The following is a 25,298-nucleotide window of genomic DNA, read 5'->3' on the forward strand; positions in this document are numbered from 1 at the left end:
TTAAGAACCTGCAGATAAATGAACCACTAGGTGGCAGTGATCACAGTGTGTTGAAGTGGGATTTACTCAAGGAGGTAACTACCATCAGAGGTAAAGGGAAGGGTTTTTGTTTTCGTAAAGGCGACTATGATGGTCTGAGACAGTATTTAAATTCTGTACAGTGGGACCAACTGATGATGTTACCAACAGCAAACTCTAAATGGGAAGCATTCAAGGAACTAATCTTGGAGGCTACCAGGCTTTACATACCAACTAAGAAATATTGTTCAAGGTTTAGGCCTAAATGGTTGTCAGATGAACTAATGAGACATGTGGCAGAGAAGAAAAATGCATGGGATACATATAAATTAATGGGTGACATGGAAGCCTATGATAGATATAAGTTGGTCTGTAACCAAGTCACAAAGGAGATTAGGCAGGCAAAGGCAGACTACGAAAAATCCTTGGCAAAGGATGCAAAGAAAAACAGAAAAGAGTTCTTTACATACTTGAACTCGAGAAGGAAAGGGATGAATCAGATTGGTCCACTGGATATTGATGGTTCAACAGTTGAGGATCCTGCTCAGGTGGCTAACAATCTAAACGAGTATTTTGCATCTACATTCACGCATGAGGAGTTATTCAGGAAGGAGAATGATGTAGGTAAAGTAAACATTGGCAGTGAGCTGGATGATTTTGTAATAACTGAGAGGAAAGTGGAGGAGAGATTGTTGAGGATAAACATAAAAAAGGCACCTGGGGTGGATGGGATCTATCCAGTTATATTAAAGGAGGCAGCAAAGGAAGTATGCAAACCCCTAGCCATAATTATGAGAGCTTCTTTGGACTCAGGGGAGGTACCCATAGACTGGAGATGTGCAAATGTAACCCCAATTCACAAAGGAGGATCAAAGGCTGACACAAGTAATTATAGACCTGTTAGTTTAACTTCTGTTCCAGGTAAATTAATGGAGGCACTGGTTAAAGAAGCACTGCAGGATCATCTAGACAAGAATTCAGTTATAGCTCAGACGCAGCATGGTTTTGTTAAGGGCAGGTCTTGCCTGACCAATTTGATTGGATACTATGATGTAGTCACAAAAGAACTGGATGCAGGGAATAACTTTGATATTATATATTTGGATCTTAGAAAGGCTTTTGATACTGTTGCACATGGAAGACTGCTGCACAAATTGGAGCAGTGTGGCATTGGAGGCAAATTGCTGCTATGGATAAGGGGATGGTTGAGTGGCAGAAGACAGAGAGTGGTAATCAATGGACACTGCTCAACGTGGACTAATGTTATTAGTGGAGTTCCTCAAGGTTCAGTGTTGGGTCCGTTGTTGTTTTCGGTGTTTATGAATGATATTGATGATGGGATATCAAGTTTAATGTCCAAGTTTGCAGATGATACAAAGGTTGGCAGGGTCGTTAAGGACACTACTGACGCTATGCTGCTGCAACAGGATCTGGAAAGGTTGAACAGATGGGCTGAGAGGTGGCAAATGAAGTTTAACATTGACAAATGTAAAGTACTACATATGGGAAACAGTAACCCCAGAGCAACGTATCAACTCTGCGGTACTGCACTGACAGTGGTGGAGAATGAAAAGGACCTGGGGGTAATTGTGCAGGGAGATATGAAGTTCTCTGAGCAGTGCAGACGAGCTGCAAGAGTAGCTCATGGTGTCTTGTCAATGATATACAGGAATTTTTCTAGCAGGGATAAGGAGGTGATTATTCCCTTGTATAAGGCAATGGTTAGGCCACATCTTGAGTACTGTATACAGGTCTGGAGGCCTCATTTCAAGAAGGATGTAGAGCTGCTGGAACGGGTACAGAGAAGGGCAACAAGATTAGTAAATGGAACAAAGGGTTGCTCTTACGAAGAAAGGCTTAAGTTTTGCAAATTACAGAGTCTGGAGACTAGGCACCGGCGAGGTGATCTGATAGAGGTGTATAAGGCCTTGAATGGTTTGAGCATGCTCAATGCCAATGGGATTCTTCATCTTTCTCAGAATAATCACCTCAGAGGGCATAAATTCAAATTGAGGAAGGACGGATGTCGGATAGATGTGCGGAAATTTGCCTTTGGCCAGCGGGTGGTTGGTTGGTGGAACCGACTTCCATCACTTGTTGTTGAAGTTGATAGCCTAAACAAATTTAAAGCTCAACTGGACAGGTATTTCGAACGAACGGAGGGGTGAAATGGGAGTGGGTTTTTTTTTTTTTTTTTTTTGGCTGATGCTGAATAAGCTTGCTTTCTTGCATCGTATGCCTCTACTAATGCTAATGCTAATGCTTATCAAAACTAAAGAACTAAAACGGTCTTGGGCAGGATACATAGCTTGAAGACATGATGACAGATGGACTGAGAAAATAACAGAATGGTACCCAAGAGGAGCTAGAAGAAAACCTGGAAGACAAAGGCAGAGATGGATAGATGAAATTCATGAGTTTGTGGGTAGTAAAGGAATGGCCAGTGCTCAAAACAGAAGGAACTGGAAAGTTGCTGGAGAGGCCTTCATCCTGAAGTGGATTGAAAATGGCTGATGATGATGATGAGTGTGTTACATTTTCCATATCTTATTGCATGTAAAAGTAAAATTGAAAATATTCGAAACTTTTATTAAGTACAATACACAATTACATTTACTGGACAAAACATTTAATGAGAAAATTTTTTTGATAATTAAAAAAAAATTAAAATGCTGTTTTAGTTCACTTTCCTCGTGGGCCGTAGGTTGGACACCTTTGAGAATCAACTGTAAGCGCCCCGTTCAAGAATTTGGAGAGAGGGATTTTCTTTTACCCCGACAAATAATCATCTGGGAACCTATCTAGGTTCGTAGACAAACCAGTACAACTCTATTACTAATGAAATTAAGTCCCATATCCTGAGTGGAAACAGATGCTTTTTTGCATATGAAAAACTAATGAAGTCCAGAGTACTGAACAGATATTTAAAACTAAGAATATACAAAAGCCTCATTAGACCAGTTGTGACAACAGTTGTGAAGCTTGGACACTAATGATTAAAAATAATTTGGTGAGAGCATTTGAGCATAGAATTTCATGAAAAGTTTTTTGGGCCCATACAAGACGTTGATGGAACCTAAAGGATCAGAAAGAACCGTGAACTTGACCATCTTATTCAGGGTGTAGACATCATCAGATTTGTGAAGAGCCAGAGACTTGATAGTTGGGACATTAGCATTAGCAAAGATACATGATACAAGAAAGCAAGCTTATATAGCATCAGCAAAAAAAAAAAAAAAAAAACCCTGATTTCACCCATCCATTCGCTACAAATGTTTGTCAAGTTCGGCCTTGAAACTATTTAAGCTATATCAACATCTACAACGACATATGGAAGTTTGCTCCAGCAATCAACCACCCGCTGGCTAAAGGCAAACTTCCGCACATCTATCCTACAACCGTCTTTCCTCAATTTGAATTTATGCCCTCTCAGGTGATTATTCTGAGCAAGAGGAAGAATCCCATCAGCATTGAGCATGCTCAAACCATTCAAGGCTTTATACACCTCAATCAGATCACCTCGCAGGTGCCTAGTCTCCAGACACTGTAATTTGCAAAACTTAAGCCTTTCTCAGTAAGAGCAACCCTTTGTTCCATTCACTAATCTTGTTGCCCTTCTCTGTACTCATTCCAACAGCTCTACATCCTTCTTAAAATGAGGCCTCCAGACCTGTATACAGTACTTAAGGTGTGGTCTGACCATTGCATTATACAAGGGGATAATCACCTCCTTATCCCTGCATATCATTGACAAGATACCATGAGTTACTCTTGCAGACCGTCCGCACAGCTCAGAAAACTTCATATCTGTCTGCACAATTACCCCAGGTCCTTTTCATTCTCTACCACTTTCAGTGTGGTACCAGAGTTGATACGTTACTCTGGGATTACAGCTTCCCAGATGTAGTACTTTACATTTGTCAATATTAAACTTCATTTACCACCTCTCAGCCCATCTACTCAACTTTTCTAGATCCTGTTGCAGCAGTGTACTGTCATTAGTAGTGTCATTAACAACCTTGCCAACCTTCATATCGTCTGCAAACTTGGACATTAAGCCTAATATACCATCATCAATATCATTTATAAATACAGAAAACAACAATGGACCCAACACTGAATCCTGAGGGACTCCACTAATAACATTAGCCCACGAAGAGCAGTGTCCATTGATTACCACTCTGTCTTCTCCCACACAACCATCCCTTTATCCATAGCAGCAATTTGCCTCCAATGCCACACTGCTCCAATTTGTGCAGCAGTCTTCCATGTGCAACAGTATCAAAGGCTTTTCTAAGATCCAAATATATGATATAAAAGTTATTCTTTGCATCCAGTTCCTTTGTGACTACATCATAGTATCCAATCAAATTAGTCAGACAAGACTTCCCCTTAAAAAACCCATGCTGTGTCCAAGCTATAACTGAAGTCTTGTCTAGATGATCCTGCAATGCTTCTTTAACCAGTGCCTCCATTAATTTCCACGGAACAGAAGTTAAACTATCAGGTCTGTAATTACCTGTGTCTCCCTTTGATCCTCCTTTGTGGATTGGGGTCACATTTGCACATCTCCAGTCCATGGAAGCTCTCATAATTATGGCTAAGGGTTTCTTACTTCCTTTGCCGCCTCCTTTAATATAACTGGATAGATTCCATCCACCCCAGGTGCCTTTCTTGTGTTTATCTTGAACAATTTCTCCTCCACTTTACTCTCAGTTATTACAAGACTATCTAGCTTACTGCCAGAGTTGAATACACCTCTGGCATTCCCCTCCCTGAATAACTCCTCATGTGTGAATGTCGATGTAAAATATCCATTTAGTTTGTTAGCTACCTGAGCAGGATCATCAACAGTCGAACCATCAATATCAAGTGGACCAATCTGATTCATCCCCTTCCTTCTAGAGTTTACATAAGTAAAGAACTTTTTGCTGTTTTTCTTTGCATCCTTTCCCAAAGATTTCTCATAATCTGCCTTTGCCTGTCTAACCTCCTTTGTAACTTGGTTACAGACCAGCTTATATCTATCATAGGCTTCTGTGTCACATGTTAATTTATATGTATCCCATGCATTTTTCTTCTCTGTCACATGTCTAATTAGTTCATCTGACATCCATTTAGGCCTAAATCTTGAACAATATTTCTTTGAGAATGGATGACAGAAGAACAACTAAGAGTATAATGAAATGGAAACCTACTGGTAGGAGGGTGAGAGGAAGACCGGAGAAAATACGGATGGATGACATAGAAGAGGAATTAAAAAAGATGAGAAGAAGAAGTTGGAGAAGCTTGACTTCTGGCAGGGCTTACTGGTGGAACATCATTGAGAAAGTTAAGACCCACCCTGGATTATAATGCCAGAAAAAGAAGAACTAGTATTAGCCATAAGGTGCAAGGAAGCCCGAGACTTTTGCTGTACCAACAAAAAAAAAAATAAAATAAAATATCTAAATGACTCCCTCCTCACATATATACTTATCCAGCTGAACTTTGAATCTCTACAAACAGTCAACCTTGACCATACATGGAGGAAACTTCCAGTAATTAATAATTACTGACTAAAAGAAAACGTCCTGCAACACAGTCTGAACCTCTTCCCTCATAATTTTAGTTTATGGCCTTTAAGTTCTGGAATCATTTATAACAGTAAAAATTTCATCATCATTCATTTTGCTTTCTCCTCTCGGAGCCTTATATACCTCAATTAGGTCTCTTCTAAGGTGCCTAAGTTACCAAGCTCTGTAGCCCACATATTCATGGTCACATATTCAATTTGATAAGACACTATGTGCTCACCTTGCCACCTGTCTACCCTGTTCAGAAAACTTTGTGCCTGGATGTACTGTAATTGACATGACCCTTTCTTCTCTACTATGTGTAATTTAACCTCACCGAGTGTATAAGTTATTTTAGGGTTGCCATTTACTAAGTGTAAGGCCTTGCATTCTGCTGCATTATCTTTATTATCTAAATATAAGACTAATAAACAAAGCTGTTGGTAAGAGGAATCAGATTGGTTTTTTAATACATTTCTGAAAATGGACATAGTTTGCATTCTTTACAGAAATGAACTACAGGAATACATCGCATAGTGCGGTTTCGAACAGTGCGGGTTTTGCTACAGTGCAGTTTACAAATTTAAAAAATATATTAACTGCATTACACACCAATACATTTGATATGTATGTATGTATTATACAGCAGGCCCCCATTATAACGCGGTTCATTTTACTCTGATTTGCTATAACACTGTTCTTATATTATAACCCGTATCTGACTATAACACTGTCACAGATCACAAAACGGTCTTTTGCAAATTGCATTTTTGGCATATTTAGCGTTTCATTTGATGGAGTCGATAGCTTGAAAATGAATAGCAAAACAGCATCAGAACGTTTCCCATGCCGATATGCGAAATTTTCCCACGCTAATTTAATTGCAGTACAGTGACTTGTTACATAGTTCCGAGATCAACATTTTAAAAAATTATCAAATATATTGCTTGTAATATTTGCGTTATATGCATTTATCCCAAGTCTAGTCATCACTCAGTACAGTATTAGACATCGGCGGCCGTAACGGATAGTTTACTTGAACATTGTATCATAATTAATGCAACCAACGCAGTTACATTTTCGAAGAGCTAATAATGATCGACAGGAATGAAAAAACAACGTCTGGGTGCAGTACGAAGACTATAAATGTAAGAAAAAGACTGAATTTGAAAATTAAATTAGACGTTTTGAAGCGAATCGATTCCAGTCAACGACAAGCGGATGTGTGCCATAATTTAGGACTTGCAACTTTAACTGTAAGAACAATTATAAAAAAATTAAAGAATTAATTTTAGAAGCGGGAAAGATAGCTGTTCCACTGCACGCAACTAGTACTAGGCTGGCTATTAGGATTGAAATGGAAAGACTTTAATTTTATTGAAGATAATATTCCAATGCAGAATTCAGTAAAGTTAAATATTAAAAAAAAAAAAAAAAAGGAGAGAGAAAGAGATTAGCCAATATGATGACATGAAGAAAACTCCCCTAAAAAAAAAAAAAAAAATGTGGAACCATTTAAAACTGGTAAGGGCTGGTTGAATAGATTTATTAAAATCCAAGGAGAAGCCGCTAGTGCAGATTAAGGAGCCGAAACTTTCAAAAAAGAACTTGTTAAAATTATTGAAGAGGGGTATTTATGTGTTATACTTCTCAAGTTTTTAACATAGATGAAGCAGGACTTTTGTGGAAACGAATGCTTAAAAGAAGTTTCATATTGAAAGAAGAAAACACATGCCAGGTTTCAAAGCGGCAAAGGATCGGTTGACTTTATTGTTGGTGGTAACGCTGCGGGGAAATTAAAATTAATACCCCTTTTAGTTTATTTGGAAGAGGGCCAAAGTTCGACCCAAAATCAACACATTTTTCATAATTAAATTCATTATTTTAATTGGAATTTTAAGTTTACTTTTGATACATAAGTGCTTACCACATAATTATATACGTATGTAATGCACAATATTTTATATGTACAAATATTTGAATATTAAATATTTTGACCGACATTTGTGCATCTTTTCACTACTGTTTATTATTGATTACGAAATATCCTATGGCACCAACCGGAACTCACAAATACATACGTTACCTTATGGGAATGCAGCGCTCGCTTAGCACAGATTCACTTAGCACTCTGTTTTTCCGGAACAAATTATCAGCGTTAAGTGGGGGTCACCTGTAATGCCAGCACATAGGCCAATGCGTTGTGGATTCAAGGCCATTCTGACTTGTCGAAACTCCCATTATATAAGGACTCTGCTAACATTCATACATTAGTAAACACTCTAGATTCCGATCGGTGAGGTCGTTGATTGTGCGTAAGATGTACAAATATTTTTTGCTGTGTATTTTTATTAAAGATTATTTTTTAAAAACGTTACACCTTTATACACAAATATGAGTGGAAAGAAGAAATGTAATGGCGCTGAGTGTTCTTCTAGATCCAAACATCGAACGAGGTATGAAAATAAGGAAAGCATTGCAAAATGACATTCGATGTTATGAAGAGATGTATGCAGATAAAAAGAAGGAAAAAACTGTGCAAACTAAGCTCATCAGTTATTTTTAAAAATAAAAATACAGTACATACTTCACTTATATTCTTTTGGTATGTACATACTGCAATAAAAATCACTTACTGTACTTACTAGTATTTTTCATTTTTATCATTTTAGTTTCTTTTTTTTGCAAGAACTTCATGTGCATCAATTTATAGTAAACAAACATCTATATATTTTTGCAACTCGACTCATATAATCAAATTGTCAGAATGCATTACATTAAAATACACACTAATAATACCTCAATCAGTGCGGTTTCACATAGTGCGGTATTTTTTTGGCATGAATTAACCACGCTGTGCGAGGTATTCCTGTACAGTGGATTTCTTTTCTTCTAGCATTCCATAACACCCATGATTTTATTTTGGCTATGGAAATTTGAAGTTGCCTCACAATGGTATTCGTAGCTTGTGACTGACAAAAGATAATGAGGTCATCAGCAAACATGTGCAATTCAAATGTATTTGGTATGTCATGTTTGCAATTCTTATTATAAATAGTGTTGCACTGAGGATGGAACCTAGGCTGCAGCACCCTCCTCTTGTTCAAATTACTTGAATAAACTGTTCGTATATCTAACCTCAAACATTCTGTGGAGTAGGAAATTTTGTATAAATTAGGGTAACTGTCCTCTCAAGCCAAGAGAATGAAGATCTTGGAGAACATCACATTGCCAAGTGGTATCAAAAGCTTTCTCAATATCAAGATTAACCATAATCAGATGTCTCTTCATGAAAACATTTCGGATGTTTGCTTCTGCTTCGATCATTATTATTATTATTAGCCATATGGTTCAAAGAAGCCTGAGGCTTATCCTACACCAGCCAAAAAAAAATCCTGAGTGGGGAGAGAGAGTCAGAAGTAGAAAGGAATCACTAAGAAAGAGAAGAATGATTATATCCAGCTCATGACCCTGGGTGTGCCAAGCCCATACTCATTACATCTAATGTGGAACAATTCTTCTGAAACCCTTACTGATTATTTTTTTATTAAGTTTCTACTTTTCAAGAACCATATTAGTCACCTCTGAACCATAAGACTGCCTGAACAGCTTGTCAGTGAAATTGGCCTGTAATTTGTGCAAAGGTACAATACTTTTCCGGCTTAGAGAAGGCTCGAGGTGATTTACATGGTCTTGACAACTGAGTATCAATTGACAAGATTATGTAAATCATCTTTTGTATTCCAAAAGCCTCTACAATTCCATTGAAGGATTCTTTTCATTATGTGGTTTAATAGTTATTTTTGATTCTGACTGCTTTTTAGTTATAGATTGCTTGCATCGATCTATTTTCGTTTTGCTTTTCTTAGGAAAATAGGGGCATGTTATTTCTATCTGATTAGTTGTATGGAGTTCTAACATTCCATCATCTGGATCATTCTGGTGGCGTGATGGTTACAGTTTGATGGTTTCTGTCACTTTTGGTTTTGTTGTTGGAAGAACATCAGCTGTAATAGTGATTGAGGTATTACTTACTTGTTCTGTTTGTTGTGATGCACATTGTTTGGAAGTAAAGAGCAAAGAACATGCCCAATTAGTGATAAATATATCTGGAGACATACATCTCTCTGAATACCTAATGACTGAAAATGTTGAGCAACTGTGGTATATGTATGCTTTAACTGAATTTTGATTGTCTGCCTTCTCACCTCTGAGTATGTGACTGTTCTTCACTTTATATTTCTGGATTTTTTTCCCTTGCTCCCATAGTTCACATATTCTGGAGAATGCCAAGTGATTCCCTTACAATTTGGACAATGAGAAGTGCTAACAGTGCAATCAGATTGGTTGTGGTCCTTTGACCCACAATTAGGACATATCACCTCATCCTGACATGAAGGTTGGGAATGGCTATATTTTTGGCAGTTGTAGCAACTGATGAGGTTTGGAATGTAAGGCTGGACACAGCAATGGAGACAGTCTGCTTTGACAGGTGACAGTAGGTTACAAGAGCTAAAAGTGACAATTATGCTCCTTGTTGGGACAAGATTATGGAAATTGTCCAAGAAATATGTGAAGTCTTTGTTCACATAGCTCTTGGACAATTTTATTCTCTGATACAGTTAATAAGTCCCATTCTGTTATTACTCCCTTTGAGGAGTTTAGAGCAGCATGGGGAGTAACTTTTACTGAGAGTCCACCAAAGGTTGTCAGCTTTAATAGCTTAGCAGAATGCTGGGACTGAGTAGTCTCTACCAGAAAATGCCCAGACTGGAGTCACCTTACTGATTTCCGTGAACCTGCAGCAGGCTTAACACATTTCTGCACAAGGAAGGGAGATAATTTACTCAGAGGTTGGTCCAATAAACAGTGCAAAGAGAGAATGCTGGTATCTCCTCTTGAGGGATTGTTTTCAACCTCTTGGGTTGAGAACACAACAAGTTGAGAAAAGTCATTTTCTGTGTCTTTTGTTTCAGGTCTTGAGCTCCGTCTTTGCTCCTTTCAGTCCTGTGGGAGCAGGTTCCTTCTCTCAGGTCACTGGCCCACCACAGGGAGGCAGGAGCAGTACCACTAGAGTAACCAAGTGGTATAAAAGTTGATGTGTTACTTTAAAAGAAAAAAGAAAAAATGGTTTTCCATTCTGAAACTTACTATTCATAAGGCTAAGTTTACTATTAATGGGAAAGTAAGAAAAACTTTTAAAACTGAACAAGAACTGTAGCTTTGAGTGAATGTTCTATAAATTTTTCAGAGAATTGCTTGATAATAAATTACTATAAGAATTACTATAATAAATCTGAATTTTAGCCTGTAAACAAACTAATAAAGTTTACAATCCAATGTCTCTTCTGATCATTGACAACTTTGAATTGAAGATGGTAACTGTAGTAGGAACACGTTACACCACAATCACAAGGGCAAAATCTCTTCTCAAGTATAAGAGTTTCACTGTAGAGAGAACAGGACATTTTCCCATGTCACATGAATTTCAATTAATAGAAACTGAACAAGTTATTTCAATACAGAGACAAAATTACAAATTCTTACTCCTCCAACAAGAAACTTGTTGCTTGTAATAACACAAGACGATTAAGTTTCCTTTTTTGCAGCCATAATAATATGTCATGCAGTTGATGAGCCATATATGACTGGTTATAATGGCAGCAAAAACCTTGATTGTGTGGAATTCAACTTGTTACATGTTAGTAAGTCACTATTTATGGAAGAAATTAACCACAGATTTAATTAAGCATACATTTTTCCAGCTATATAAACATACTAGTCTCTTTCTGTGCTGTTGTAAAGTGACAAATTGGTCACCAGTTCACACAAACACCATATGACCAGCCACACAGATGCAATTTACAAGAGCAGTCCGAGCAAAATTAAAAGGTTTTACCAAAAAAAGATAGCATTTAAATGAAAGAAATGTCACCCTTTTTGCATGGATTCTTAAAGAAAAATGCATTCATTAACATGGAGTGCTAAAAAGCTTTTCTAATACTGATGATTTTTTATTTATTTTTTTTTTTTTTGTAAAATGAGCTAGATTCTTAAAAATTTCTGGATTGTAAAGTGCCGAATTTTAAAGAATTTTCTCAATAAACTAATCTGCAATCATGTTACAGGGAGGGGGAGCATATTAAGAAAGATTCCAAGATAGTTTTGGCTAACAATGCAAGAAAATTAGCAAGAATTCCTTGCTCGCATTAGCACTAGAAGTAAAGGGATGAACCACATTGATCTACTAGATACTGGGTACCTACTGATGATCCTGTACAGACTGCTGATAAACTGAATAAATATTCTGCATCTATATTTGCATGTCATGAAGTTTTTAGGGATGGGTATACCAGAAGTATGCTAATTCCAACTGAGAGTTAACACATTTCTTACAATTGAATGAAAAAATGGGAAAGTAAGAAAAACTTTTAAAACTGAAAAAGAACTGTAGCCTAACTTGAAGAGCCACATTTCTTCCATATTTCTGGAAGACAATAGTCAAATTATTCACCAGGGGCTGAATGATTTGTCCACAGCAAGAAGAGAAAGCCCAAAAATGCCTCTGTTCCGTGCCTATGGATTGTTGAACTTGATGCATGAAGGTGAGAGGTCAAGTTGTTAGCGAACATGTTAAATAATTTTACGATAACTGAAAGTGGAAAATAAACTGCTAAAGCTAAAACTAAATAAGGCATCTGGGGATGACAACAGCAAAAGAGGTAAGCGAAACTCTGGCCATAATTATGACAGTAGTTAGATTCAGGGACTTCCCTAGAAACTGGAGATGAGTAAACATCTCTCCTCTCACAAAGGGGATCAAAAGACAAAGTGAGTGGTTACAGACATGTAAGTTTAACTTCTGTTTCAGGAAAAATAGAGTAGTCAGTAGTTTACAAAGTAATACTCAATCATTTTGACAGGAATACATTTATGTGGCAATGACAACATGAATTTGTTGGTAGGGATGGGGGAAATCTTGTTTGAATATGGTTAGCTATTATAAGGTAGCCAAAAAAATAATTTTAATATCGTATATTTAGATTTCAGTAAACCTTTTTATAATGTTCCACATGAACAACCTCTATACAAATTGAGACAGTGTGTCATTGAGGACAAGTTACTATACGGATATAAAGGTGCTTGAATGATAGGAGACAGTTTTTCTTGAGTGGTTATTAATGAAAACTGCTCTTCATGGACTCGTTTTAGTCCCTCTGAATTCGGTGTTGGACCAAAATCTTTTCAAAATTTATTAATGGTACTGATGGTGTATGATATACTGTTTACTTTCTCTACTCTACTCTCCTTTCTCAAGTCAGCTGGATACAAAGGTGGGCAGAGTGGTATATGATGGTAATCTGAGTATGCTACTCCAACAAGGCCTGGATAAATTAGGTGGCAGATAGGCTGTAAAGTGGCAACTGTTTAACACAATTGCCGCTTTTCAGCCTAAATGCAGGATACTACAATTGGGTAGCAATAATCACAGAAAAATATTCCATTCGGGCAGAATAATTCCCAAATAACATACCATTTGGACAGAATAATCCCAGAATAACATACCACTTGAGCAGTCCAAATTCAAGGTAATGGAAAGTGAAAGTGACCCAGGGGGAATTGTGCGGTAGGACATGAAGTGTGCTAAGCAGGGCAGACAGGCTGATAGGAAACTCAAGCAATTCTATCAATGATATATAGAAATTTTGTCAGTAGAGAAAGAAATGATTATCCCATTATATAAGGCAATGGTTAGACCACATCTTCAATTATACACATTTCTATACAAGATCATAATTTCTATTAGGGATTATTCTGACTAATCTCTCTTGGCATAAGTACCTCACAAATATTACTTCCTCTACATAAAATAACTGGGTTTTCTTTTTGCTCTTAGCATACTCTCCTTCTAAACAATTACTCACTCTGTACAAATTTCAAATCTGTCTGCTCTAGCATGGCATATTGCTTCCATATCTGGGGTGCTACCCACAAAACCTTTCTCAATTTTCTATACTCTATTGAAGAGAGGACCATGAGATTAATTAATGACCCATCTCTTACAAAGTGTCTCCACTCCCTGTCTCACAGACATTCAATTTCTGCTGCATGTCTTTTCTATAGATACTTCCAAAAGGTACTCTGAATATGTGCCACAAGCAGTTGGTATCATTCATTCATTGCCCACTATAAACTCACAGAACCAACATTTCCTCTTCTTCACTTATTACTTCTACTTTCTGGAACAACCTTCCTTCATGTGTATTTTACAAAAATTACAACCAACAGAAATTGAAATCTAATGTCAACAGGTATCCTCTGTTTTCTAAGTCTTCGACCCATTTACAGTACTGGGTATTATAGGTTCTAATAACTTTCATGAAAGAAAAAAAAAGGAAGTACAACTATTGAAATAACAGATGTAAGATGACAACAAGTCTAGTCAAGAAGTGAAAAGATACTCTTACAAGGAAAGACTGGAATCCTGCAAAATGAAGCATCTGGAAACTACGCATCTGCAAAGAGTCCTAATAGAAATGATTAAGGCTTTAAATAGGTCGAGTAAACTAAATGCTGATGAGATTCTTGTGCTTTCTCACATGATGGGATATAAATTTAAATTGGAAAAGCATGGCTTCAGGATAGACGTGTGAAAATTTGTCTTCAGCCAGGGAGTAAGTGATTGTTGGAATAAATTTCCACCCAGTATTATGGATAGTGTGAATAAATTAAAAGGAATGGACAAATTATACAGGTTTAAAAAAGTATTTTTCATTGGACATAAATTGCTGATCACCGATTCCAAAGCACTTTTAGGTTTTCCTCTAGGATAACTAGTTTTTGTGACTGACTTTCTCCCTTTGTCAAACAGTCATCAGGTGGTAGATGACTTTCATCAACCGGTGAAATACCACCACTTTGCTTATTGGAGGCTTGAAGTGGTGAAACCCATGTTTAGTCTCTAGAGCAAAGTTTCCGGCATCCCCCTCCCCCCCATACTTCTCCTTCAACCCATGCACGGTACTATGTACTATAGGTTTTGATACCTTTCGTGTTTGGGGTTTTCATAAAAAAAAAAAGTTATGTAATTCATTTGAACAAGCAGTATAAATAATTGGTGTTCACACCTTATTCTGGTCACCTAGAGAACAGCTAAAGTATGACCTACTGTGACTGTATGCTGTTATGATTTAGTTAGGAAAAGGCCAATAAATGGTGTGATTTTTACACACTTTTTGGGACATGCCGATGAAAGTCTTTATAATCTTTATACAGTACTCAGGTGTGGCCATGGATCTTACCTGAAGCAATCTATAATCAAATAAATGAATTTTCAAATAACAAGGATATGTGTATTCAAACAATTACATAAATATGAATGTATAAACAATAATAATAATAATTAGGTTCATTTAGATTAACTGAATAGGTGCGTGTGTGGTATAATCTACCTTTTCTTTTGACCAGCACCCTATATCCTGGAAATTCACAATTTCAATCCAAAAATAGATATCAACATCCACTTCTGTTCAATATTATAAATGGATGTTAGATAGATCTTTGGGGAATATATAAAACTAACTTTTAGAAGCATAATTTTCTGGTAGCATTAGAAATCAAGATGATATTATACTAAAAAAGTGCAATACTTTTGTTTGTAAACTTAAAAAATATATAACAATTTAACTTAATGACAATAGGTTGAACAAAATTATTTAGAATACATACTGTGAGATGTCAATGTTTCATGATCCTTAAGAATTTTTCCTGCAAATATTAAGCACAGCTGTTCAACTGGAACTTGATATTTTTTAGCAATTTCTTCTTTCAGCTAAATTTTAAGATTGTTGGTGTTACTGTTAGTGGCATATAAGTTCACAAAAATATACACATTCACTATTAATGTTTACTGGTTTAAAATTTAGTTTTCAATAAAAGAACGGAAGTCACATTTAAATATCAACAATACCACAATTTTAGTCATTACTCACATGTTGTAACATAGAAAATATTAATAAAACAATAATTATAAAAATTACATAATTACTTCAATTGTACTGGCGAAAGCAGGAGAACATCAAAAACCCAAATCACACTTAAAAACATACAGTTTTCAAGAAATTATAGCATTAGTAAAGGTGCATGATGCAAGAAAGAAAGCTTATATAGCATCAGCCAAAAATAAAAATAAAAAAATAAATAAAAAAAAAAAAAAAAACTAATTTCACCCATCCACTCGCTCCAAATGTTTGTCTAGTTCTGCATTTAATCTATTTAAGTTATCAACTTCTACAACAGATGGAAATTTGTTCCAGCAATCAACCACCCACTGACTAAAGGCAAACTTCCGCACATCCATCATGTGCGGAAGTTTTAAATTCAAAATGTATCAATTTGAATTTATGCCCTCTCAGGCAATTATTCTGAGCAAGAGGAAGAATCCCCTCAGCATTTGAACATGCTCAAAACATTCAAGGCTTTATACACAGCAATCAGATCACTTCGCAGGTACCTAGTCTCCAGAAGCTGCAATTTGCAGAACTTAAGCCTTTCTTCATAAGAGCACCCCTCTGTTCAATTCACTAATCGTGTTGCCTTCTATGTACTCATTCCAGCAGCTCTGCATCCTTCTTAAAATGAGGCTTCCAGACCTGTATACAGTACTCAAGGTGCGGCCTGACCATTGCCTTATAAAAAGGTGATAATCACCTCAGTATCCCTGCTAAAAAAATTCCTGTATATCATTGACAAGACACCATGAGCTGCTCTTGCAGACCGTCAGCACTGCTCAAAAAATTTCATATCTGCCTGCAAAATTACCCCCAGGTCCTTTTCGTTCTCTACCACTGTCAGTGTAGTACCACACAGTTCATACATTACTCTGGGATTCCCACATGCAGTACTTTACGTTTGTCAATGTTAAACTTCAGTTGCCACCTCTCAGCCCACATACTCAACTTTTCTAGATCCTGTTACAGCAGCGTACTGTCATTAACAACCCTGCAAACCTTCAAATCACCTGCAAACTTGGACATTAAGTTTGATGTGCCATAATCAATATCATTATAGCACATCAGGATAAAAGGATTGTTGAGTGGGAGAAGACAGAGGCTGGTAATCAATGGGTGCTGCTCTTCGTGGACTAATGTTATTAGTGGAGTCCCCATAGGGTTCGGTGTTGGGTCCACTGTTGTTTTGTATATTTATCAATGATATTGATGAAGGTATATCAGGCTTAGTGCCAAAGTTTGCAGATGATACAAAGGTTGGCAGGGTTGTTAATGACAGTAATGGCACTGTGCTACTGCAACAGGATCTAGAAAATTTGGGCAGATGGGCTGAGAAGTGGCAACTGAAGTTTAACCTTGACAAATGCAAAGTACTGCATATGGGTAGAAGTAACCCAAGAGAAACGTACCAACTGTGTGGTACTACACTTAAGGTGGTAGAAAATGAAAAAGACCTGGGAGTAATTGTGCAGTCAGATATGAAGTTTTCTGAGCAATGCAGACAGGCTGCCGGGGAAGGTCATGGGGTTTTGTCAATGAATTATAGGAATTTTGCTAGCAGGGAAAAGGAGGTGATTGTCCCTCTGTATAAGGCAATGGTCAGGCCACACCTTAAGTACTGCATACAGGTTTGGAGGCTTCATTTTTGGAAGGATGTAGATTTACTTGAGCATGTACAGAGAAGGGCAACAAGATTGGTGAGGGGAATGAAGGGATCCTCTTACCAAGAGAGGCTTAAGTTCTGCAAATTGCAGTGGCTGGAGACTAGGCACCTGCACAGTGATCTGATTGAGGTGTATAGGCCTTGAATGGGTTGAGCACGCTGAATTCTGATGGGATCCTTTCACTTGTTCAGATTACGAACCTAAGGGGGCATAAATTCAAATTAAGGAAAGACAGATGTAGAACAGATGTGCAGAAATTTGCCTTTAGCCAGTGGTGGTTAATTGCTAGAACAAACTTCCATCTGTCGTGGAAGTTGATAGGTTAAATAAATTTAAGGAGGATGACAAACATTTAGAGGGAATGATTGCGTGAATTTTTTTTTTTTTTTTGGCTGATGCTGCACAAGCTCATACACTGCTTTCTTGCATCACATGCCACTACTACTACTACTACTATTAATAAATACAGAAAACAAAAATGGACCCAACACTGATCCCTGGGGGACTCCACTGATAACATTAGTCCACAAAAAGCAGTGTCCATTCATTAACACACTCTGTCTTCTCCCACTCAACCATCCCTTTATCCATAGCAGCAATTTGCTTCCAATGCCACACTGCTCCAATTTGAGCAGTAGCCTTCCATGTGCAACAGTATCAAAAGCCTTTCTAAGATCCAAATATACGATATCAAAATTATTCTTTGCATCCAGTTCCTTTGTGACCACATCATAGTATCCAATCAAATTGGTCAGACAAAAATTCCCCTTAACAAACAAACCATGCTGTGTCCAAGGTATAACTGAAGTCTTGTCTAGATGATCCTGCAGTGCTTCTTTAACCAGTTCCTCCATTAATTTCCCTAGAAAAGAATTTAAACTAACAAGACTGCAATTACTTGTGTCGCCCTTTAGTCCTCCTTTGTGAATTGGAGTCACATTTACACATCTCCAGTATGGGTACTTCCCTTGAGTCCAAGGAAGCTCTCTTAACTATGGCTAAGGATTTGTTTACTTCCTTTGCTGCGTACTTTAATAACTGGATAGCCCCCCATCTACCCCAGGTGCTTTTTGGCATTCCCCTCTCTGAATAACTCCTCATGTGTGAATGTATATGCAAAATAGTCATTTAGTTTGTTAGCTACCGGTCAGGATCATCAAAAATTGAACCATCGATATCAAGTGGACCGATCTGATTTATCCCCTTGCTTGTAGTTTACATAAGTAAAGAACTTTTTGTTATTTTTCTATACATCCTTTGCCAATAATCTGTCTTTGCTTGCCTAACCTCCTTACCTCCTTGGTTACGGACCAGCTTATATCTATTATTTTACCAAATGAACTAATGAGACACCACATGTCTCATTAGTTCATTTGGCATCCATTTAGGCCTAAACGTTGAACAACATTTCTTAGTTGGTATGAAAAGCCTAGTAGCTTCCAAAATTAATTCTTTGAATGCTTCCCATTTCGAATTTGCTGTTGGTAACATCATCAGTTGGTCCCACCGTACAGAATTTAAATACCGTTTCAAACCACTGTAGTCACCTTTACGAAAGCAAAAATCCTTCCCTTTATCCCTAATGGTAGTTACCTCTTTGAGTAAATCCCACATCAGCACACTGTGATCACTGCCATCCAGTGGTTCCTTTACCTGCATATTCTTAATGCATGAAGAATCACTACTGATAATCAGATCAAGAGTATTACTCCCGCTAGTTGCCTCACGAACATGCTGCTGCTGTAGAAAACAATCATTCAATAAATCCACAAAAGCTTGATAGTGTGTGAGTGACCAAATCACAAATTCCAGTCAATATCTGGGAGATTAAAATCCCACATTATAAGACACTCTGATTTACTGGCCCACTGTATTTCTCTGTACAGTTGTTTATTATACTCATCAGAGTCATTATGCCTATTCCTACACTCCTACTATCAATTTTGCTTTCCCAGTGCTTATATTCACACCAAACTGACTCACAGCTGCGCTGTCCAGCCATTTGAATTTGAAAGTGTCTGCAATTCTGCCCAGACACGATAGGAGGGAGTATATGATGAGAGCCTTGTCGATCAATTCGGCTTTGGAAAGATTGTGCAAGGCTCAAGGGGTAGAATTTTTTTCAGCCTGGACTGTACTTGTTAACAGGAGAGATTGCTTTACAGGGATGGGATACACTTAAATAGAAAGGGTGCAAGAATATTTGCTGATGCTGTCGAGGCAGTGTTAGGTGGGTCGGAAAACTGCTAGCTTGGGGGGAGACAAAGACTAATAGATTAACAGTAGCCACTGGCAGAGGTGAAAGAGATTCTGGCACTGCTTCTATTGGAATGAGCAGAAGCCTGAAAAACAAGATGCAGGATATTTCAGAGACTGCTGGAAGTCATTGCGGTACAAGTAAACACATGGGTTGTGTTAGGGTAGCTAAGAATAGAAACAGGTGCATGTATACTTGCATGTATACACCAATGCTAGGAGTTTAGTAAATAAATTTGATGAATTTGAGGTATTGCTCAATACATCAAAGGCAGATATTGTTGGGATATCAGAGACGTGGTGTCACACAGATATAAGGAATGCAGAACTGGAATTTGGGGAGTACAACGTCTACAGAAAGGATAGACAGGATAGTAAGGGAGGAGGGGTTATGCTACTAGTTAAAAAACACAAAATCCAAGGAAGTGAAGCCAGTCGACATCGATGGACAGGGCAGTGTCGAGTCAGTTTGGTGTGACATAAGCATAGGTAAATCAAAATTGAGAGTAGGAGTGTGCTATAGGCCTAATGACTCTGATGAGTATAATAAGATACTGTACAGGGAAATAGAATGGGCCAGTAAATCAGAGTCTTATAATAGGGGATTTTAATTTTCCAGATATTGACTGGAATTTGTGGGTTGGTCACTCACACACTAGCAAGGCTTTTGTGGATTTATTGGATGATTGTTTTCTACACCAGCATGTTCAGGAGGCAACTAGAGGGAGTAATACTCTTGATCTGATTATCAGTAGTGATGATTCAAGCATTAAGAATCTGAAGATAAAGGAACCACTAGGTGGCAGTGATCACAGTGTGCTGAAGTGGGATTTATTCAAGGAGGTAACTACCATCAGAGGTAAAGGGAAAGGTTTTTGCTTTCGTAAAGGCGACTAGGACGGTCTGAGACAGTATTTAAATTCTATACAGTGGGACCAACTGATGATGTTACCAACAGCAAATTCAAAATGGGAAGCATTCAAGGAACTAATCTTGGAAGCTACTAGGCTTTACATACCAACCAAGAAATATTGTTCAAGGTTCAGGCCTAAATGGTTGTCAGATGAACTAATGAGACATATGGCAGAGAAGAAAAATGCATGGGATACATACAAATTAATGGGTGACATGGAAGCCTATGATAGATATAAGTTGGTCTGTAACCAAGTCACAAAGGAGATTAGGCAGGCAAAGGCAGATTATGAGAAATCCTTGACAAAGGATGTTTGTTTGTTATTTGGTTTTTAGGAGCATTAGCAACTAAGGCCATATTGCTCCGGGATATGCGGTGGTCATTCCCTGACCTTTCCGCATCCTCCGTTTTTGGTGGTGACGGGCTCGAACCCCGGTCTAATCAAGAAGCATGTGCTACGCACTGCTACTCCTTCCCACCTGGCTACGGAGACGCCCTTGACAAAGGATGCAAAGAAAAACAGAAAAGAGTTCTTTACCTATTTTAAACTCAAGAAGGAAAGGGATGAATCAGATTGGTCCACTGGATGTTGATAGTTGAACAGTTGAGGATCCTACTCAGGTGGCTAACAATCTAAACGAGTATTTTGCATCTGCATTCACACATGAGGAGTTATTCAGGAAGGGGAATGTCATAGGTGAAGTAAACTTTGGCAGTGAGCTAGATGATTTTCTAATAACTGAGAGGAAAGTGGAGGAGAAATTGTTGAGGATAAACATAAAAAAGGCACCTGGGGTGGATGGGATCTATCCAGTTATATTAAAGGAGGCAGCAAAGGAAGTAAGCAAACCCCTAGCCATAATTATGAGAGCTTCTTTGGACTCAGTGGAGGTACCCATAGATTGGAGATGTGCAAATGTAACTCCAATTCACAAAGGAGGAGCAAAAGCTGACAGAAGTCATTATAGACCTGTTAGTTTAACTTCGGTTCCAGGAAAATTAATGGAGGCACTGGTTAAAGAAGCACTGCACGATCATCTGGACAAGAATTCAGTTATAGCTCAGACACAGCATGGTTTTGTTAAGGGCAGGTCTTGTCTGAGCAATTTGATTGGATACTATGATGTAGTCACAAAAGAACTGGATGCAGGGAATAAGTTTGATATTATATATTTGGATCTTAGAAAGGCTTTTGATACTGTTGCGCATGGAAGACTGCTGCACAAATTGGAGCAGTGTGGCACTGGAGGCAAATTGCTGCTATGGATAAAGGGATGGTTGAGTGGCAGAAGACAGAGAGTGGTAATCAATGGACACTGCTCAACGTGGACTAATGTTATTAGTGGAGTTCCTCAGGGTTCAGTGTTGGGTCCATTGTTGTTTTCTGTATTTATAAATGATATTGATGATGGTATATCAAGCTTAATGTCCAAGTTTGCAGCCGATACAAAGGTTGGCAGGGCTGTTAAAGACACTACTGATGCTATGCTGCTGCAACAGGATCTGGAAAGGTTGAGCAGATGGGCTGAGAGGTGGCAAATGAAGTTTAACATTGACAAATGTAAAGTACTACATATGGGAAACAGTAACCCTTGATCAACGTATCAACTCTGGTACTACGCAACAGTGGTAGAGAATGAAAAGGACCTGGGGGTAATTGTGCAGGCAGATATGAAGTTCTCTGAGCAGTGCAGACGAGTTGCAAGAGTAGCCCATGGTATCTTGTCGATGATATACAGGAATTTTTCTAGCAGGGATAGGGATGTGATTATTCCCTTGTATAAGGCATTGGTCAGGCCACATCTTGAGTACTGTATACAGGTCTGGAGGCCTCATTTCAAGAAGGATGTAGAGCTGCTGGAACGAGTACAGTGAAGGGCCACAAGATTAGTAAATGGAACAAAGGGTTGCTCTTACGAAGAAAGGCTTAAGTTTTGCAAATTACAGAGTCTGGAGACTAGGCATCGGCGAGGTGATCTGACAGAGGTGTATAAGGCTTTGAATGGCTTGAGCATGCTCAATGACGATGGGATTCTTCCTCTTACTCAGAATAATCACCTGAGAGGGCATAAATTCAAATTGAGGAAGGACGGATGTCGGATAGATGTGCAGAAATTTGCCTTTAGCCAGCGAGCAGTTGGTTTGTGGAATAGGCTTCCATCACTTGTTGTTGAAGTTGATAGCCTAAACAAATTTAAGGCTCAGCCGGACAGGTATTTCGAACGAACGGAGGGGTGAAATAGGAGTAGTGGTTGTGTTTTTTTTTGGCTGATGCTGAATAAGCTTGCTTTCTTGCATCATATGCCTCTACTAATGCTAATGTCGACTATCTGTACTTCCTTGGATTTTGTGTTTCTTAACTAATAGCATAACCCCTCCTCCCTTCCTATCCTGCTATCCTTCCTGTACACATTGTACTTCCCAAATTCCAGTTCTGCATACCTTATATCTGTGTGACACCACGTCTCTGATATCCCAACAATATCTGCCTTTGATGTTTTGACCAACACCTCAAATTCATCAAATTTATTTACCAAACTGCTAGCATTGGTGTACATGCAAGTATACATGAACTTGTTTCTATTCTTAGCTACCCTAACATAGCCATGTATTTACTTGTTCCGCAATGACTCCCAGCAGTCTCTGAAATCCCCTGCACCTTGTTTTCCAGGCTGCTGCTCATTCCAATAAAAGCAGTGCAAGAATCACTTTCACCTTCACCTCTGTCAGCAGCTACTGTTAATCTATTAGTCCACGTATACCCAAGCTAGCAGTTTTCTGAACCACCTAACAGTGCCTCGATAGCACCAGCAAATATTCTTGTACCCTTTCTATTTAAGTGTATCCCATTCCTGTAGAAGCAGTCTCTCCTGTTAACAAGCACAGACCAGGCTGAGAAAAATTCTACCCCTTGAGCCTTGCACAATCTCTCCAGGACTGAATTGATCGACACGGCCCTCCAATCATGTCTCAGCAGAACTGCAAACACTCTCAAATTCAACCCTAACTCTCGGCTTTTTTTCAACATTGACCTGTACTTGTTAAGTAATTCCACTGGTCTCCTACTCTTAATATCATTAGTGTCAACATGTGTACAACAATATCAACTTTTAGCATTGGCAAAGGCATATGATGCAAGAAAGCAAGCTTACATAGCATCAGCCAAAAAGAAAAAAAAAAAAAAAACCCTTATTTCACCCATCCACTCGGTCGAAATGTTTGTCAAGTTCTGCCTTGAATCTGTTTAAGCTATCAACTTCTACAACGACAGATAGAAGCTTACCAGCAATCAACCAACAAACCGCTGGCTAAAGTCAAACTTCCGCACATCTATCCTACAACCGTCTTTCCTCAATTTGAACTTATGCCCTCTCAGGTGATTATTCTGAGCAAGAGAAAGAATCCCATCTGCATTGATAATGCTCAAACCATTCAAGGTTTTATACACCTCAATCAGATCACCTGCGAGGTGATCTGACACTGTCTCCAGACTCTGACACTGTGAGACACTGTAATTTGCAAAACTTAAGCCTTTCTTCGTAAGAGCAACCCTTTGTTTCATTCACTAATCTTGTTGCCCTTCTCTGTACTCGTTCCAAAAGCTCTACATCCTTTTTAAAATGAGGCCTCCAGACCTGTATACAGTACTCAAGGTGTGGGCTGACTGGGATCCGGAAAAGTTGCCCCTCGCATTTCACCCTCCACATTTCGCCCCCAGTAGATAATGAATAGGCTATAGAAATGTAAATAATACACCTAATTTTTTATTAATTCTAATTTATTTTGTTTTAATAGAATGAATCAATCAATCAAACGTAATCAATCATAGAATAAATGCACATTATTATTGTTTAAAACTCGAAGTTGTATGCAGTGCCTTTAAGGTAATCAATCACATCACGATTTTGAAAATCTTGGACCATTCTTTTGATTCTAGCAGAAATTGCAGCATACTTCTTGTTTCTTTGATTGCCTCAATCACTGGCAATTAGTTGTGTAATTTCAAAATTGTGCAGCCCTTGTTGTTTCTTTAAAGAATCACTGAATCGGTAAATATTTGGGAATAAAGTAGCACAAGTTTCCTGAAATCCCATGTGCCACCCCTCCACGCCGTTGTTGGTACATTGCTGATCATTTCGTGTTCGTGTGTAAACATTCCACAATTCAATGGCAAAAATGGGTAATTGCCGGCCTCTCCTTTGTCTTCTTCCAATATATGTATCTTCAAAATAGTTTGCAATCACCATAGCTTCAATGGGGAAGTCATCAGCCTCAACTAAATCTTCCCGGAGCAATATGGCCTTAGTTGCTAATGCTCCTAAAAACCAAACAACAAACAAACAACTACTAAATCTTCAAATGCTTGAATAACGTTAGCAGGAGGAATAAATGCCAATGCCGGAATCATTCGGATCCAATGAGCAAATTCATTGTCTTGTTCGTATCGAGCTTTTAAACCTTCATTCTGTACCTTCCACCAAACGCTTTGGGAAAGATGAAAAAACAACCGGTATTTACAATACCAGAAAATTCTTGTTGGAAGGCTTGCATGGCACTTTGTTCGAAATCTGTAATAAGTCGTTGAGGTTGGAGACCCGGGTGTAGATTTTTAACTTCTTGAAGCAACTTGACATATGTGGCACGAGTTTTGTTTGGAAGAAGCATGTAGACCACTGGAATAACTGCATTGAATTGAACCACATGAATTGTATAAAGCTGCTGGAAATGCGTGGGTACTGTGTTAAAAGTTCCATCAGAAAACCACTCCTGGCTATGCGCAAATAACTGAAGATTGTTACTAGTGGAAAAAATAAGCATGCGACCCGGGAGCAGTTCGTTTTGAGAATCATACATTAAAAATTGTTGTACATTGCCAATATAA

The 25,298-nt window shown here is 38.2% G+C and overlaps 1 protein-coding gene across 1 annotated transcript in view; it reads right to left on the reverse strand.

The window, feature by feature from the left end:
* The window catches only part of LOC150083386 (ubiquilin-1-like), a 237,395-nt gene that overhangs the window by 174,337 nt on the left and 37,760 nt on the right, over positions 1-25,298 (reverse strand). Inside the window, exon 2 of the mRNA XM_090377236.1 lies at positions 15,303-15,405. Within this exon, the coding sequence (XP_090233362.1) occupies positions 15,303-15,405 (103 nt within the window). The remainder of the gene's footprint in view (positions 1-15,302; positions 15,406-25,298) is intronic.

This window comes from Mastigoproctus giganteus, chromosome 7 (assembly GCF_048544385.1).
Source record: "Mastigoproctus giganteus isolate SK-2022 chromosome 7, ASM4854438v1, whole genome shotgun sequence".
NCBI lineage: Eukaryota > Metazoa > Arthropoda > Arachnida > Uropygi > Thelyphonidae > Mastigoproctus > Mastigoproctus giganteus.